General features: G+C 33.5%; 2 protein-coding genes across 2 annotated transcripts; both read right to left on the bottom strand.

The window, feature by feature from the left end:
• Nucleotides 1-4,259: 4,259 nt before the first annotated feature.
• Nucleotides 4,260-5,267, bottom strand: LOC132744170 (uncharacterized). Its single transcript, XM_060732789.1, has one exon. It carries the CDS (start codon nucleotides 5,265-5,267, stop codon nucleotides 4,260-4,262), a length of 1,008 nt encoding a protein of 335 aa, XP_060588772.1.
• A 5,725-nt stretch (nucleotides 5,268-10,992) lies between these two features.
• On the bottom strand, nucleotides 10,993-13,829 carry LOC132744162 (uncharacterized). Its single transcript, XM_060732778.1, has 2 exons — nucleotides 13,657-13,829; nucleotides 10,993-12,331 (listed from the first exon to the last, which is right to left on the bottom strand). Exon 2 carries the CDS (start codon nucleotides 12,321-12,323, stop codon nucleotides 11,319-11,321), a length of 1,005 nt encoding a protein of 334 aa, XP_060588761.1. The 5' UTR covers nucleotides 12,324-12,331; nucleotides 13,657-13,829; the 3' UTR covers nucleotides 10,993-11,318.
• Nucleotides 13,830-15,798: the final 1,969 nt, after the last annotated feature.

Below are 15,798 nucleotides of genomic sequence, written 5' to 3'. Positions count from 1 at the left end.
TAAACAAATTACCCTCGCGCAGGGCAAACGTTGACCTCAGAGTCATGAATTTAACAAACATGGTTATGGAAAGCCATGGCTGTCTGATAATGTTCTTTTTCAATTTATGTAACCATTTGGATAATATATGAGTTCACTTCGACTATATATGAATTGAAAACACCTTCTTATTTAACCGGAATCCATTATATTAATCCACAGAAACAATATATGAAACCATACTGTCAGTGTATGAAACCGAGTGAGCAATATATAAGTTGATTTTCTCAATATATGATTCCAATTCTTCAATATATGTTACCAAAGTAGCCATGTATGGAACCAGATGTCCTTATATGAAACCGAATTATCAATATAATATTCATTTTTACAATATATGAAACCATTTTATCAATGTATGGAACCAAAGTAGCAATATATGAGTTGGTTATACCAATTATTCAATATATGGAACCAAAGTAGCAATGTATGGAACCAGGTGTCCTTATATGAAACCAAATTATCAATTTATTAATTCATTTTTACAATATATGAAACCAATTTATCAATGTATGGAACCAAATTAGCAATATATGCGTTGGTTATTACAATATATGATACCAATAAGTCAATATATGGAACCAAAGTAACAATGTATGGAACCAGGTGTCCTTATATGAAACCAAATTATCAATATATTAATTCATTTTTACAATATATGAAACCATTTTATCAATGTATGGAACCAAAGTAGCAATATATGGATTGATTATCACAATATATGATACCAATAATTCAATATATGGAACCAAAGTAACAATGTATGGAACCAGATGTCCTTATATGAAACCAAATTATCAATATATTTATTCATTTTTACAATATATGAAACCATTTTATCAATGTATGGAACCAAAGTAGCAATATATGGGTTGATTATTACAATATATGATACCGATAATTCAATATATGGAACCAAAGTAACAATGTATGGAACCAGGTGTCCTTATATGAAACCAAATTATCAATATATTAATTCATTTTTACAATATATGAAACCATTTTATCAATGTATGGAACCAAAGTAGCAATATATGGGTTGATTATTACAATATATGATACCAATAATTCAATATATGGAACCAAAGTAACAATGTATGGAACCAGGTGTCCTTATATGAAACCAAATTATCAATATATTAATTCATTTTTACAATATATGAAACCATTTTATCAATGTATGGAACCAAAGTAGCAATATATGGGTTGATTATTACAATATATGATACCAATAATTCAATATATGGAACCAAAGTAACAATGTATGGAACCAGGTGTCCTTATATGAAACCAAATTATCAATATATTAATTCATTTTTACAATATATGAAACCATTTTATCAATGTATTGAACCAAAGTAGCAATATATGGGTTGGTTATTACAATATATGATACCAATAATTGAATATATGGAACCAAAGTAACAATGTATGGAACCAGGTGTCCTTATATGAAACCAAATTATCAATATATTAATTCATTTTTACAATATATGAAACCATTTTATCAATGTATGGAACCAAAGTATCAATATATGAGTTGGTTATTACAATATATGATACCAATAATTCAATATATGGAACCAAAGTAACAATGTATGGAACCAGGTGTCCTTATATGAAACCAAATTATCAATATATTAATTCATTTTTACAATGTATGAAACCATTTTATCAATGTATGGAGCCGAAGTTTCAATATATAAGTTGATTATCACATTATATGATACCAGATCTTCACTATATGGATTCAAGTAAGTCATGTATGAAACCAGATGCCCTTATATGAAACCGAATTATTAATATATTAAATCAATTTTACAATATATGAAACCAGTTTATCAATGTATGTAACCGAAGTAGCAATATATAAGTTGATTTTCACATTATATGATACCAGTTCTTCAATATATGAGACCAAAGTAGCAATATATTGAACCAAAATGTCATTATATTGACGGGACTTTTTTTAAAGGCTGTATTCTATCCTTGCACCGGTATTACAGTTTCGCGCCAATATTCCTTGTTAAAAGAACAGCGTGCTTCACTGACGGCATACTGCAAGGAAATATTTGAATTTAACGTCACATTCACTTAAAATGCGCTGGGCAGGCAAAACTTATCGTTATATATGTTGGAGTTGTATGTCATAATTTAAGCTATTGAGTCGTACTGACCATTAACAAAAACATATTTAAAAATAAGCTCATCTCGACCTTTACCTTTGATCAAAAATAGGCATGGCCAGAAGGACACACCAAGGTTAATCTACTCACAAAGTTTAAAAAATAATCAGTCAAATAATAATTTATTTCATGAAAAAGTGTGTGCATTGTAATAACAGAACCCAGTGACCTCGGCCTTTAAATTGTTGACATGAAAATAGGCTATTTTGGTTCCATATAATGGAAATTGCTATCATAGAATGTAACATCAACTTATATACTAGCTGCTACTTTGGTTCCATACTTTGATAAAATGGTTTCATATATTGTAAAAATTAATATATATATTTATAATATATTGATAATTCGGTTTCATATCAGGACATCTGGTTCCATATATGGTTATTTTGGTACCATATATTGAAGAATTGGTATCTTATAATGTAATAACCAACTCATATATTGCTACTTTGGTTCCATACATTGATAAATTGGTTTCATATATCGAAAAATGAATTAATATATTGATAATTCGGTTTCATATCAGGACATCTGGTTCCATATATGGCTACTTTGGTACCATATATTGAAGAATTTTTATCATATAATGTAATAACCAACTTATATATTTCTACTTTGGTTCCATAAATTGATACATTGGTTTCATATATTGAAAAATGAATTAATATATTGATAATTCGGTTTCATATAAGGACATCTGGTTCCATACATGGCTACTATGGTACCATATATTGAAGAATTGGAATCATATATTGAGAAAATCAACTTATATATTGCTAACTCGGTTTCATACACTGACGGTATGGTTTCATATATTGTAACTGTGGATTAATACAATGGATTCCGGTTAAATAAGAAGGTGTTTTCAATTCATATATAGTCGAAATGAACGCATATATTATCCAAATGGTTACATATATTGAAAAAGAACAATATCAGACAGCCATGGCTTTCCATACATGGTAGTGGTCTTCTGTATAATACTTCACTTCGAATAGCTAAGCTAGATCAAAATCTAAGCTGTTGGTATTGTGGTTTTGGAGAAATCGACTTTAAATGCTTCCCTATATGAGACTACATTAAATCAATTGATCCCTGGAACGTAGCACATTTTAACCCCAGTGTCATGATTTGAACAAACTGTGTAAACTGCGTGCTCAGGTGAGCTAAAGCCAAACACGTTTATGCGTTATTGTTCTGAAAACGGTAAAATATATGAATAAATATGTTTTTCTTAGCATTTATTTCCATTGCATTAATAAACATATACACATACATGTATGTTCCTGATAAAAAAGAGATTCATTGATAGTAATGACAAACAAGAAGTATTTTTTTTTAAAAGATAATCGGCCAAAGTTAATCTGTTTTTATTTAAAAGTCATTTTCCATTTTAGTATTCAAGAAGAAATGTTAAATTTAAACTTAGATATCCCATCAACTTAACTTCAAATTGAAAAACACTTAAAAATCTGCGAAACCGCAGAAGAAAGTTCGTTTCCGAAACTCCTGTAGATTAATTAAAAAATATGACAATTTCACATATCCTTTATATTATTTTACTTATTTTAGAATTGCCAATGAGATTCTCAGATTAATGTTTGACCAATGAAAATTTTATTTTTTCCCTGCAATTTTTGCAGAAGGTCAAACGTTTAAAACCCACGTTTTAAGTACGTATATTTGGATCAATGATCCAGAAAGACCAGAAAAAATATGATAACACAATCCTGAGATATGTACGGGGTTGTTGTTAAAGCTGCCATACAACACTTAACATATTTTGTTGTAACAGTGGATTTTCTTCCCTGAAGTATTAGAAATAAATGATGGAATCCTTGGCTCCTCGCCGTATATGATAAAACAGAATTTATTAAGCATTTTCAAATGTAGGCTGCAGTCAGAATTACAGCTATATAAATTGATTATTTTGGGCAAAATAAAAGAAAATCGAAAAAAAAAAACTACAATATAATAATAAATGAAAACAACATAAGCACCATTGTTTGGAGAATAATACTGAAAAAAAACACGTTAAAAGTTGTAAATGCCGTCTACATGTTTTACCCTCGGAGGGGATCGAGGGGATTTCGGTAAGGTTTCACAACTATGCACCAGTCTGTCCATTCGCTTCCCTTTATCAAGGTCTGCGTTGTCCTCTCCCTCAGTTTTAACCCTCGGGACAGACCTTGCGGACAGGGGCATTCGCCCGTATTTGTGAATCAAATTATTCATGCGTTTACCTTTATCTAAATCAGCGTTGTCCTCTCCCTCAGTTTTAACCCTCGGGACAGACCTTGCGGACAGGGGCATTCGCCCGTATTTGTGAATCAAATTATTCATGCGTTTACCTTTATCTAAATCAGCGTTGTCCTCCCCCTCGGTTTTTACCCTCGGGACAGCACGTGCAGACTGAGGTTGTTTAGCGTAACTATGAATAAGTTTATTCATACGCTTGCCTTTGTCTAAGTCGGCGTTGTCTTCTCCTTCAACTTTGACTGGTACTCCACGTGCAGAGAGGGGTAACTTCCCGTAACTGTGAACAAGTTTTTTCATCCGGCCATCTTTATGGGTAGTTGCTGTATCTTCAGCTTCCGGTTTCACCCTGGCAACTCGGGGAGTAGCACCGAACTCCCCGTACTTTGTAATTAGGTTACACATTCTAAAACCTCTACTGACACGTGCAATGCCTTCCGCTTCCGTTTTAATTCTTGGTGGGGCAGTTTCCGGTCTAGGAGACGCAAAACCATCTATTATCGGCTTTATTGTTCCATGACGTCCATGCGTCCAGTTATCAACGGACTCTCTGGTCGGACAACGTGGTTCAGGCCTTGGTGACGCAATGCTCTCGCCATAAAACGCCCAGTTATCAATCGAGCCTCTATTTCTGTTCAGATAGTCTTCAGCGCCCCATTTAACCCTCGGAACTGGACAATCAGGACTATAGGTTCCATCTAAATCAAACCCAGGGTACGGAGGTACTGGGCTCGATCTTTTCTGTAACTCTTCTTTGTCCCATAGAGCATCTTCAAATGTACTCATATTATCTAGAAACAAAATTATTAGAATTTGATTTAAGTGATTTTGTTCCTAGTCCTCATGGCATCGAAATTCTGTATTCTCATATAGTGTCAGCAATTCAATTTGCCTCAAAAAACGCCTTACCAAAAAGCACTTATAATGAGCATGAAAAGCCCTACTGGTCGCCAAAACTAAATTCTGCCCATATTGAACAAAGAAATGCAAGAATACAATGGATTTTAAATGGGAGATCACGTGATCAGACTGATAATAATTATATTCTGTATAAATCTGCCAAGCGACATTTTATAAATACACAAAAAGAGGAAATACATGTTTCGTGATAAATATTATGAAGAACTCAATACAACGGCAGAATGTGACATGCGCCTTTTCTGGAGCTTATTTCGCAGAAAAAATGGCAAATCAGCTTCAGATGTAACAGATCTAAAAGACAATGACATTCTCACGCGTGACCCATATGAAATTGCTGAAATTTTCAGGAATTATTTTGAACAGGTATTTTCGCCAAAAAATAATGAAAAATTTGACTCTAAATTCTTAGATCAATTAGATATTGAAGTGAAAAAGTTCTTAGAATCAGATGACTATAAAGACGATGAAATTTTATCTGAAGCGGTTAAATTATCTGAAATCGAATGTGCCCTGAAGTCGCTTAAAAAGCGCAAAGCACCGGGTATTGACAAAGTCGTAAACGAGCATTTACTATTCGGTGGTGATGTTTTAAATAAATATCTTCAAAAACTGTTTTCTGCTATGATTCAAACATCATATATACCTTGTAACTGTAAAATTGGTATAGTTATCCCTATATACAAAGATGGAAAACCGAAAGATGCGCCAAAAAGCTATAGACCAATTAGCCTATTACCCGTAGTATACAAAACATTTGAAAAGATACTGCACGAACGATTAGATAAATTGACCCAAGCCAATAGAAAGAATTTTCCAAACGAGCAGCAAAATGCTTACCAAAAATACTTAGGTCCCTTAACGGTTTCATTTAATCTTCAAGAAACGATTGCTCATCAGTGTGAACTAAATTCGAATACCTTTGCTATTTTTCTTGACACAGCTGGTGCCTTTGATAATGTTAGACATAATGGGCTATTCATAAATTTGAAAAACTTTGGAATTCATGGAATATTTTTAAGAATGCTCATAAATAGTTACACTGGCTTAACCGGACACATCTTAGTCAACGGAATCTTGTTTGAAAGCTTTAAAATACAACAAAGTATTCGTCAAGGAGGAATTTTGTCAACATGGCTGTATCTCCTTTTTATAGACGAACTTCTTCAGTCATTACAGCTAAGTGGTCATGGAACGGTTATTGAATCTATAAGAAGTGGTAACCCAACGCTAGCGGACGATATCGTTATTCTGTCGCCAAACATTAAATCTCTTGAACACCAGTTGAATATAGCGAACAAATATGCATTCAGATGGGGATATGAATTCAATGACAGTAAATGCAAATTAATGCACTTTGGTAATTCTGGCAGACATGCGTTTAAAGATATAAATATTAATTTCGGAAGTGCTTCCCTACGTCCGGTGGACTCGGTTACTCACGCCGGCATTGAATTACACAATTCGCAAAAATGTTCAAGTGCTGTAGAAGCGCGTATCCGAAAAGGCCGCTCATCTCTATTTTCTATTCTATCTATCGACGAGACTCCTGGCGACGTGAATCCCTTACTTTTGGCCTCTTTAGTGAAAAAAGTTACATTTCCAACTGCCTTTTACGGAGCGGAATTATGGAATGATTTGACAGACACTGATATCCTTCAGATGGAAAGGTTATTCCGGTTATCTGCCAAATACATTCAACACTTTCCAAGAAGAACTCGAACTGATATGGCTCTAAGCATGCTGGGATGGTTACCTGCTATAGCAGAAATTGACAAACGAAAGCTTAATTTCCTGCAGAAACTGTGCACAATGCCTTCAAATTTATTGACAAGAAAAATATTTAATTTCAGATTACACCTATATGCAATCAGACAGTTTATTGGACAAAGCGGATATATACCTGACGTCTGTAGAATTCTAAGAAAATATAACCTTTTCCATATTGTTGAATCCTACTTACAAACAGCAATCTTTCCTGACAAGTTACAATGGAAACGAACAGTTTTTAACGCTATACGCAAATATCATACACAGCATTGGTCAGAAAGAATGAATAGCGATGATGATTTTGTACGCTTTAAAACTTTACATACCGATGTAAGCCCATCAATATTATGGAGAAATTCCGACTCTCTAAACTCAATAAAACATGCATTATGTACTGCTAAAGTTCTTGTTGAGGCAAAGCAAAGTGATGTGAAAATATGCAAGAAATGTGGTTCTCAAACAAGTGACATAAATCTCCATGTAATATCAAAATGTATTTCACTTAAAAAGACTCGAACAACTTTCCTTAATAGTGTTGAAAAACAATATAGTTGTGAATTCAGTAACTTCCTGAAAGGATGTAACAGCGAGACGTTTTTAAGAACTATCTTAAATCCTCGTGCCTTGGATATATATGACATAGATGAGTTTCTCCAAAAAGACTTCATACAAAGTGCTTGTAAGTTTATATACGATTGTTTAGTTTTTAATAACTAAACGTTTTATCTAAATAAATACAAGTACTTCAAATGACAGAAAATATTTAAGCGGTATTACCTAATTTACATAGCTTATATTTCGTTTCGGTAAGATGTGTGATACTAGGTTGAATACTGAGGCATTTTAACCATATATAATTACATTGCATTATCAGTAAGATAACTCAAATGAAATTTAAATATGAAATATGTATAAAACAATTATATAAATGTGTTTTTTATTGTTACGCTTAAATACTTATTGCTCAAAGATAACCTTTGATATAATGATAATATAATCATATAGAAATATAATCATATAGAAGCTTATACATGTATATGAAACCATTTAACTTGAACTTAATTATTATGTCTCTTTAATAATATATAAATGTACATTTGTCATAATCATGTATCATATGTTTGTATATATATTTCATGTTGTATATGTTGTAATCGCTGAAAAGCGGAAATAAAGAGTATATGAAGAAATGTTAAATTCAAACTTAGATATCCCATCAACTTAACGTCAAAGTGAAAGAACTTAAAAACCTGAGAAACCGCAGAAGAAAGTTCGTTTCCGAAACTCCTTTAGACTAATTAAAAGTTAGACACGTATTCAATTTCAGAAATCCTTTATATTATTTTACTTATTTTAGAATGGCCAATGGGATTCTGATATTAATGTTTGTAATCTTAAAATGACCAATGAAAATTTTACTTATATTTAGTCATTTCCTGCAAATTTTACAGGAAGTCAAACGTTTAAAACCCATGTTTTGAGTACGTATATTGGAATCAATTTTCTCGAAAGACCAGAAACACAGTATATAAACGATTTGAACCCCAACCGGATCTTGTGAGAAGATCTCAGCATCTAAACGTACAATCAGGCGGGATGACACATTAAACTTTTAAATATCGGCTTGAATTTAATATGTAACTGTAAGTTAAGATTTGAATCATATTAAGAAATAATTTATCTTTGCTTATACATACATCCATAACCTTCTTCGTAAAATATATGCGCATAAAACGCTGTGCTCTTCGCCTCATGTTTTGCTTATGTCAACACACGCCGATTACACAAGCAAATTTATGCCTAAAATTGTTGTACTTCACTATAACTCATATCTGAATCTTTACTTTATTATCTTAACCTCATGTTACCGGACAGACACTTGTGAAAATATCTTTGAATATTGATAAAACATAGTAAATAATAGAGGCGACATTTCCGATAACTGTACCCGTCTTGCTAAAACAATTTTAATGATCTGTACCCTACTTGTGTTTTCACTGAACCATTACTTGCGAGTCACTTTTGGTGATTTTTATTGTGTTTTTGTCGTATGTTCCAAATTTTATTGTACAGAATATGAAGTTATTGTGTCACAAGAGAAAAGTACATGTTTTAGTTCTTTGTAAGTAACTAAAACTGCATATGAATGGAGCTTCGTCATGTTTTCACTGTCTACGAAAATACCAGCATGAAGTGGCTGGTTATACGAATCAGAAAGTCAGTTATTTCTTGATATGAATACTTAATTAACAAACCTCATTTTCACTTACCATTCATTTTTCTTTGGAAAGATATAAAGCTAAAATATTACATATGTACTATAACTTTTTTATATTTAGTTCAACGGCATTGGTGCTAGATTTGACGTGACCGTTATATTATTAGTTATAGAGATTGTTGACAGGTTATATGGCCCTATATTGACGACTGTTTGTAAATATAACCCGAGCCGCTAGGTGAGGGTTATATTGCAAACAGCCGTTTATATACGGCCATATAACCTATCAACAATCTTTATAACGAATTTATAATACAGCAAACACCATTTTTTAGAGAAAAAAGTAAGATTTCTTCATGAGTCGACAACAGCCGGGTATATAAAACTATATACACGTCACGATTATCCAATGAAAAGCGACGTTACAAACGTGCAGTATTATAAAACGTCACGTATCAATAAACCTCGAAATATCATTACAAGATTTTTGCAGATTACTTATTTCAACATGTTGAAAGCTTTACACTTACCGTTGATTTCATTCTGCTTGAAATTCATTGACTTACTATTTCTGACATGTACGACTTTTATTCTTGTATATCTTTAATAGGCATCGACAATTTTGGCATGTTTTTAAACGGTGAAAATTCGTGAATTTTTGAAATTTTATTTGTCAGTGTTTAGCTATTGATGTTATAAACTTCTTTTTTTTGTTTACGTTATTGGCTGTGACGCTGAATTTTTTTAAGTAGGAAATTTTATTCTGATCATTATTTATTCTTATTTTCAAGTTGCAGTCTGGATGGCGAATAATTATGTGGTCAATAATGGCATTGAAATTCTTCGTCATTACTGAACAGTTGTATTCTTCCATGAATATACATAGCACTATATATTTTATTACACAAATGAATAACAATATTATCAGTTAATTAAACCAATTCTCGGTAAATACCTTAGATCCCACCTTATATACTAAAATTCTATTACAATCATTTATATTTTCTGGCAATAATTGATACAAAATCACAATGAACGTAAAGGTTTTCTCCAATAAATCTTTATAAATACTCACAAGTCAGGGTACAGATAAAATTCGTAAACTCACAAGTAGGGTTCACAATCACCAGCAAGTAACGTTCAGTTTACGGAAATGACCTCCTTGGTAAAACTCTTAAATTTATGTTCAAGATACAGCAATATGTTATGCATATGACTAAATTTTCGTTTGTTATTGATTACTTTAGTAGTTCAATATCACAATTCAATGTTTAACTAAATCAACCTTGGAATAAGACGGATTTTTGTTCGTGTTCAGTTTTGATCACCTGAAAGCTGTTCGTGAGTTTCGATTATTTTATAGCCTTCGTGCTAACGTTTATGTTTTGCATAACTTAGACGTTTAATAAAGTTTCTCTCTTATAATATAAATATAGATTTACTAACCTAACGTCCATCAGTATCAATATAAATACCAATATCGTAAACAAGTGAAGTGGCAGAATATGGCTGACACTAAAATCTTCTCACAAGATCCGGTTGGGGTTCAAATCGTTTATATACTGTGAGAAAAATATGATAACATAATACATGTACTGAGATATGTACGGGGTTGTTGTTAAAGCTGCCATACAACACTTAACATATTTTGTTGTAACAGTGGATTTTATTCCCTGAAGTATTAAAAATAAATGATGGAAACCTTGGTTCCTCGCCGTATATGATAAAACAGAATTTATTAAGCATTTTCAAATGTAGGCTGCAGTCAGAATTACAGCTGTATAAATTGAATATTTTGGGCAAAATAAAAGAAAATCGACAAAAAAACAATATAATAATAATAATAATGAAAACAACATAAGCACCATTGTTTGGAGAATAATACTGAAAGAAAAAACACGTTAAAAGTTGTAAATGCTGTCTTAAAACAATCACATCATTGCAGTTTTAAGGTACGATTTCTTTTTAACACCTGGTTGAAATACACAAGTCCTATTTCCCATTTCACGAAATAGTTTCCCCATGGAGCCTCGTCCTCTAACACTATTATTTCTTCCTTCTACATGTTTTACCCTCGGAGGGGATCGAGGGGATTTCGGTAAGGTTTCACAACTATGCACCAGTCTGTCCATTCGTTTCCCCTTATCAAGGTCTGCGTTGTCCTCTCCCTCAGTTTTAACCCTCGGGACAGCCCTTGCGGACAGGGGCGTCCGACCGTATTTGTGAATCAAATTATTCATGCGTTTACCTTTATCTAAATCAGCGTTGTCCTCACCCTCGGTTTTTACCCTCGGGACAGCACGTGCAGACTGAGGTTGTTTAGCGTAACTATGAATAAGTTTATTCATACGCTTGCCTTTATCTAAGTCGGCGTTATCTTCTCCTTCAATTTTGACACGTGGTACTCCACGTGCAGAGAGTGGTAACTTCCCGTAACTGTGAACAAGTTTTTTCATCCGGCCACCTTTATGGGTAGTTGCTGTATCTTCAGCTTCCGGTTTCACCCTGGCAACTCGGGGAGTAGCACCGAACTCCCCGTACTTTGTAATTAGGTTACACATTCTAAAACCTCTACTGACACATGCAATGCCTTCCGCTTCCGTTTTAATTCTTGGTGGGGCAGTTTCCGGTCTAGGAGACGCAAAACCATCTATTATCGGCTTTATTGTTCCATGACGTCCATGCGTCCAGTTATCAACGGACTCTCTGGTCGGACAACGTGGTTCAGGCCTTGGTGACGCAATGCTCTCGCCATAAAACGCCCAGTTATCAATCGAGCCTCTATTTCTGTTCAGATAGTCTTCAGCGCCCCATTTAACCCTCGGAACTGGACAATCAGGACTATAGGTTCCATCTAAATCAAACCCAGGGTACGGAGGTACTGGGCTCGATCTTTTCTGTAACTCTTCTTCGTCCCATAGAGCACCTGGTGCCATAGTTAATTCTGAAAAATGATTTTACTAATATTAGAATGTGAAACATGCGTAAGTTCGACTTATCCGTATTTTAACAACTATGATATATACGAAGGCCGTGTACTTTTCCCGGAATGATAATAAACAAACGTAAAGAACGGACATTGGGTACAAACAACAGACATTAAGAAGGGGCATCTGGCACAACCAACAGACATAAAGAACGAAAATGAAGAACTGATACAAACAGTACACAAAAAATAATAGACATATGTATTACACTTATAAAAACAGACAAGTGCTTTAAGATAATGATATACAATTGAAGGTTACAGTCAACAGAAGTTTGAATTATTCATGAATGAACGCAAATTACGTATTCATTCAATAAGCTCTGATATATTTGGGTTATTTTTGTGCTGAAAATACATGTATATTGATTGTTTACGTAACTACAAATGAGCCGCGCCATGACAAAACCAACATAGTGGGTTTGCGACCAACATGGATCCAGACCAGTCTGCGCATCCGCGCAGTCTGATCAGGATCCATGCTGTTCGCTTACAAACCCTATTACAAGTAGAGAAACTGATAGCGAACAGCATAGATCCTGATCAGACTGCGCGGATGCGCAGGCTGGTCTGGATCCATGCTGGTCGCAAGCCCACTATGTTGATTTTGTCGTGACGCGGCTCAAATGTATATGGTATTTTCAGACCACACCCGATTGATAGTTGCTAGGTGAAGCACAACACGTGAATAATCAGTATCCAGATGTCCTCAAATAGAGATATTTTCAGTTAATTACTAACTTGTAAAACGTCTTATTGTCTAAGACTGATAAATGCGTGAACGAGCATTGGCGTTTCGAGGGATTTTAAGAAGTACCCTATTTAACATCATTAAAATACAACTTGTCTTTGTAAACATGTACTTAGAATTAAACTCATCAGAATATCTATCTACCTAACTTGATAATATGACAGTAAAAATGGATATATATCATTATAAATGCTGATATCACCAAAGAACTAGCATTATAAATAAAAATGTAATATCAAGATATCATTATTAAAAAGTAATAAAATGACAAAATGTCATAATTCAATTGAACATGTACTTTGACATAATAATATCAACAATAAAGTGTATATGTAAATGTAAAATTGGGGGAGGGGGGGGGGGGGTTGAAAGTTCACTGGAGTACAACAATCTTCGTTTACATGTAGGCCTAATTAAAATATACTAGTACGTAATAAAAAGATTCAAAGTAGCTATACGCACCTTTTAAACGATTGTTTGACAACTGTAAGAAAATATTTTGAAAAAAAAAGATAAATAAAACTTAACATACCTCTAGCTTCGCTGATTTTTACAAGCCTTATGATTTCCTTTTAACGACCAAACTAACTCTGCATTATTCAAATCAAGGTAGCATTTATCACGCTGTCTTAAATCAACAACAAAACATTGTATATGAACAAATATAGCTTACTGCGATATCTCAACTTGTAAGAATGTTTTTGGCACACTTTCCGCTACCTAATCGATAAGGTCTCAACTATATAGCATTTATAAACAATGTATTTAATCAATCCAGTTTTGATTGGTTTTATGTCTGATATTTAATGTCAGATTTTTTGTCAGCTTTTGGCTTGAGAGGTTAGTGACAACCGTAAGATTAAAAGAGTGATTTTAAAGGCCCATTATGCCGTGTAATGGCTTTTATTTTTATTTCTGAAAAAAAAAAAAACTTTTTTATTTTTGGTATACTTTTATAGTTTCCAAAAAGTTACTCATTGGCCAATTACCTGAACCATTTTTTTTTATCTGCTGCTTTTTGGCAGTTTGAACAGTTATAGTGATTTAGTATTTTGTATAGAATACATAATATTACTTTGTTTACATTTTACTTCTTTTACGAAACATTATTTTACATGTATCGGTAACAAGAATTTAACTTGCTCTAAAATCATCATTTAAACGTTAAAAAAGTTCATGATTCACCATTCTAAAAAATAAAAATTTATTCGTTCTGGGGCACCATAATGTGCCTTTAGTAAAAACTTCTACAGGCAAGCCGCCGTAGACTATAAAATTCGTCAAGTGAATGCACTTTTTAAACACGTTTGCAATTTATGACTTAAAACTCTATATCAATTTCAAGCCATCAAGTCAATAAATTCTTTCTATTTAGCATAATTTCCAGAAAATAGTCAAATGTAACCCCGCCGATTGTGGAAAATGGCGTGGGGATTTATCCGAATTACTTCGCACTGTAGCACTTCGCACTTGAAGTGTAGGGCATTTTGAGGGAATTAATCATCTATCAGGGCGGTGTCTTTTGCTCGTTTTACAATAATTGTACACTTTTTGAAATTCTTTCCATTTTATACAATAGATCCGTCTACCAATAAAACTATCGTAGAATAGGCAAAATGCGACCATTGTATGAAGTTGTTTTGAATTCCAACCAGTAGTTTTCAAGTTATGCTCCGGACAAGGAAAAGTAACAAAGGGCAGTAACTCTGTTATTAGTCAAGATGGAGTTATGGTTCTTGTGCACTGCACTTCCTCTCAATGTGCTTGACCATTGTAAGAAGCTATATTGAATTCCAACCATTAGTCTTCAAGTTATGGTCCGGACAAAAGAAAGCAATGGAAAAGTAACAAAGGACAATAACTCTGTAATTACTTTAGATAGAGTTATGGTTCTTGTGCACTGCACTTACCCTAATTGTACTTGACAATTGTATGAAGTTGTTTTGAATTCAAACCAGCAGTTTTCAAGTTATGCTCCGGACAAGGAAAAGTAACAAAGGACAATAACTCTGTGATTAGTCAAGATTGAGTTATGGTTCTTGTGCACTGCACATCCTCTCAATGTGCTTGACCACTGTATGAAGTTATACTGAATTCCAACAAGTAGTCTTTAAGTTATGCTCCGGACAAGGAAAATGCAACGGACCACTGGACCGACCGACCAACCAACCACCCACCCACCGGGTGACTCCTATATACCCCCATACTTCGTTTCGGGGGTATAATTACGTCACTCTAAATTACCGCTTTCTGTGAGTATTAATATACCAGTAATCACACTAGTGTGGAGTGTGCTGAAATTGACAGAGAATCTTTTACAAATTCGGTGCTTTTAAGAATTGCCCAATTTGTCATTCGCAGTATTACACATAAGCAACTTACCATTTTAATCCAGATAAAAATGTTATAATGAATCAAGGAAAACGGAAAGATTTAAAAGCATTCACCAAGGTGTTTTGTCATGAAGGGACTATCTAAAATATTTTTAGATGTGTGTACTTTTGAACTTGTGTGCAAATTTTCAGTTCAGTCGCTCACATTTTTTATTCCAGAATAACCATTATAGTTGTGCAAAAAAGACCCCAAGCATGAAGAACATTTAAATGCTGTTGATTAACTCAACACGAATTTAGTTTGTTTTGGGTTTTAAGTCGCACCAACACTGTATAGATCA

Source organism: Ruditapes philippinarum, unplaced genomic scaffold, assembly GCF_026571515.1.
Source record: "Ruditapes philippinarum isolate M1 unplaced genomic scaffold, ASM2657151v2 ctg4166_1_1_1_1, whole genome shotgun sequence".
NCBI lineage: Eukaryota > Metazoa > Mollusca > Bivalvia > Venerida > Veneridae > Ruditapes > Ruditapes philippinarum.
Note: the sequence above shows the minus strand (reverse complement) of the source record. Positions and strands in the feature narration are given on the sequence as shown.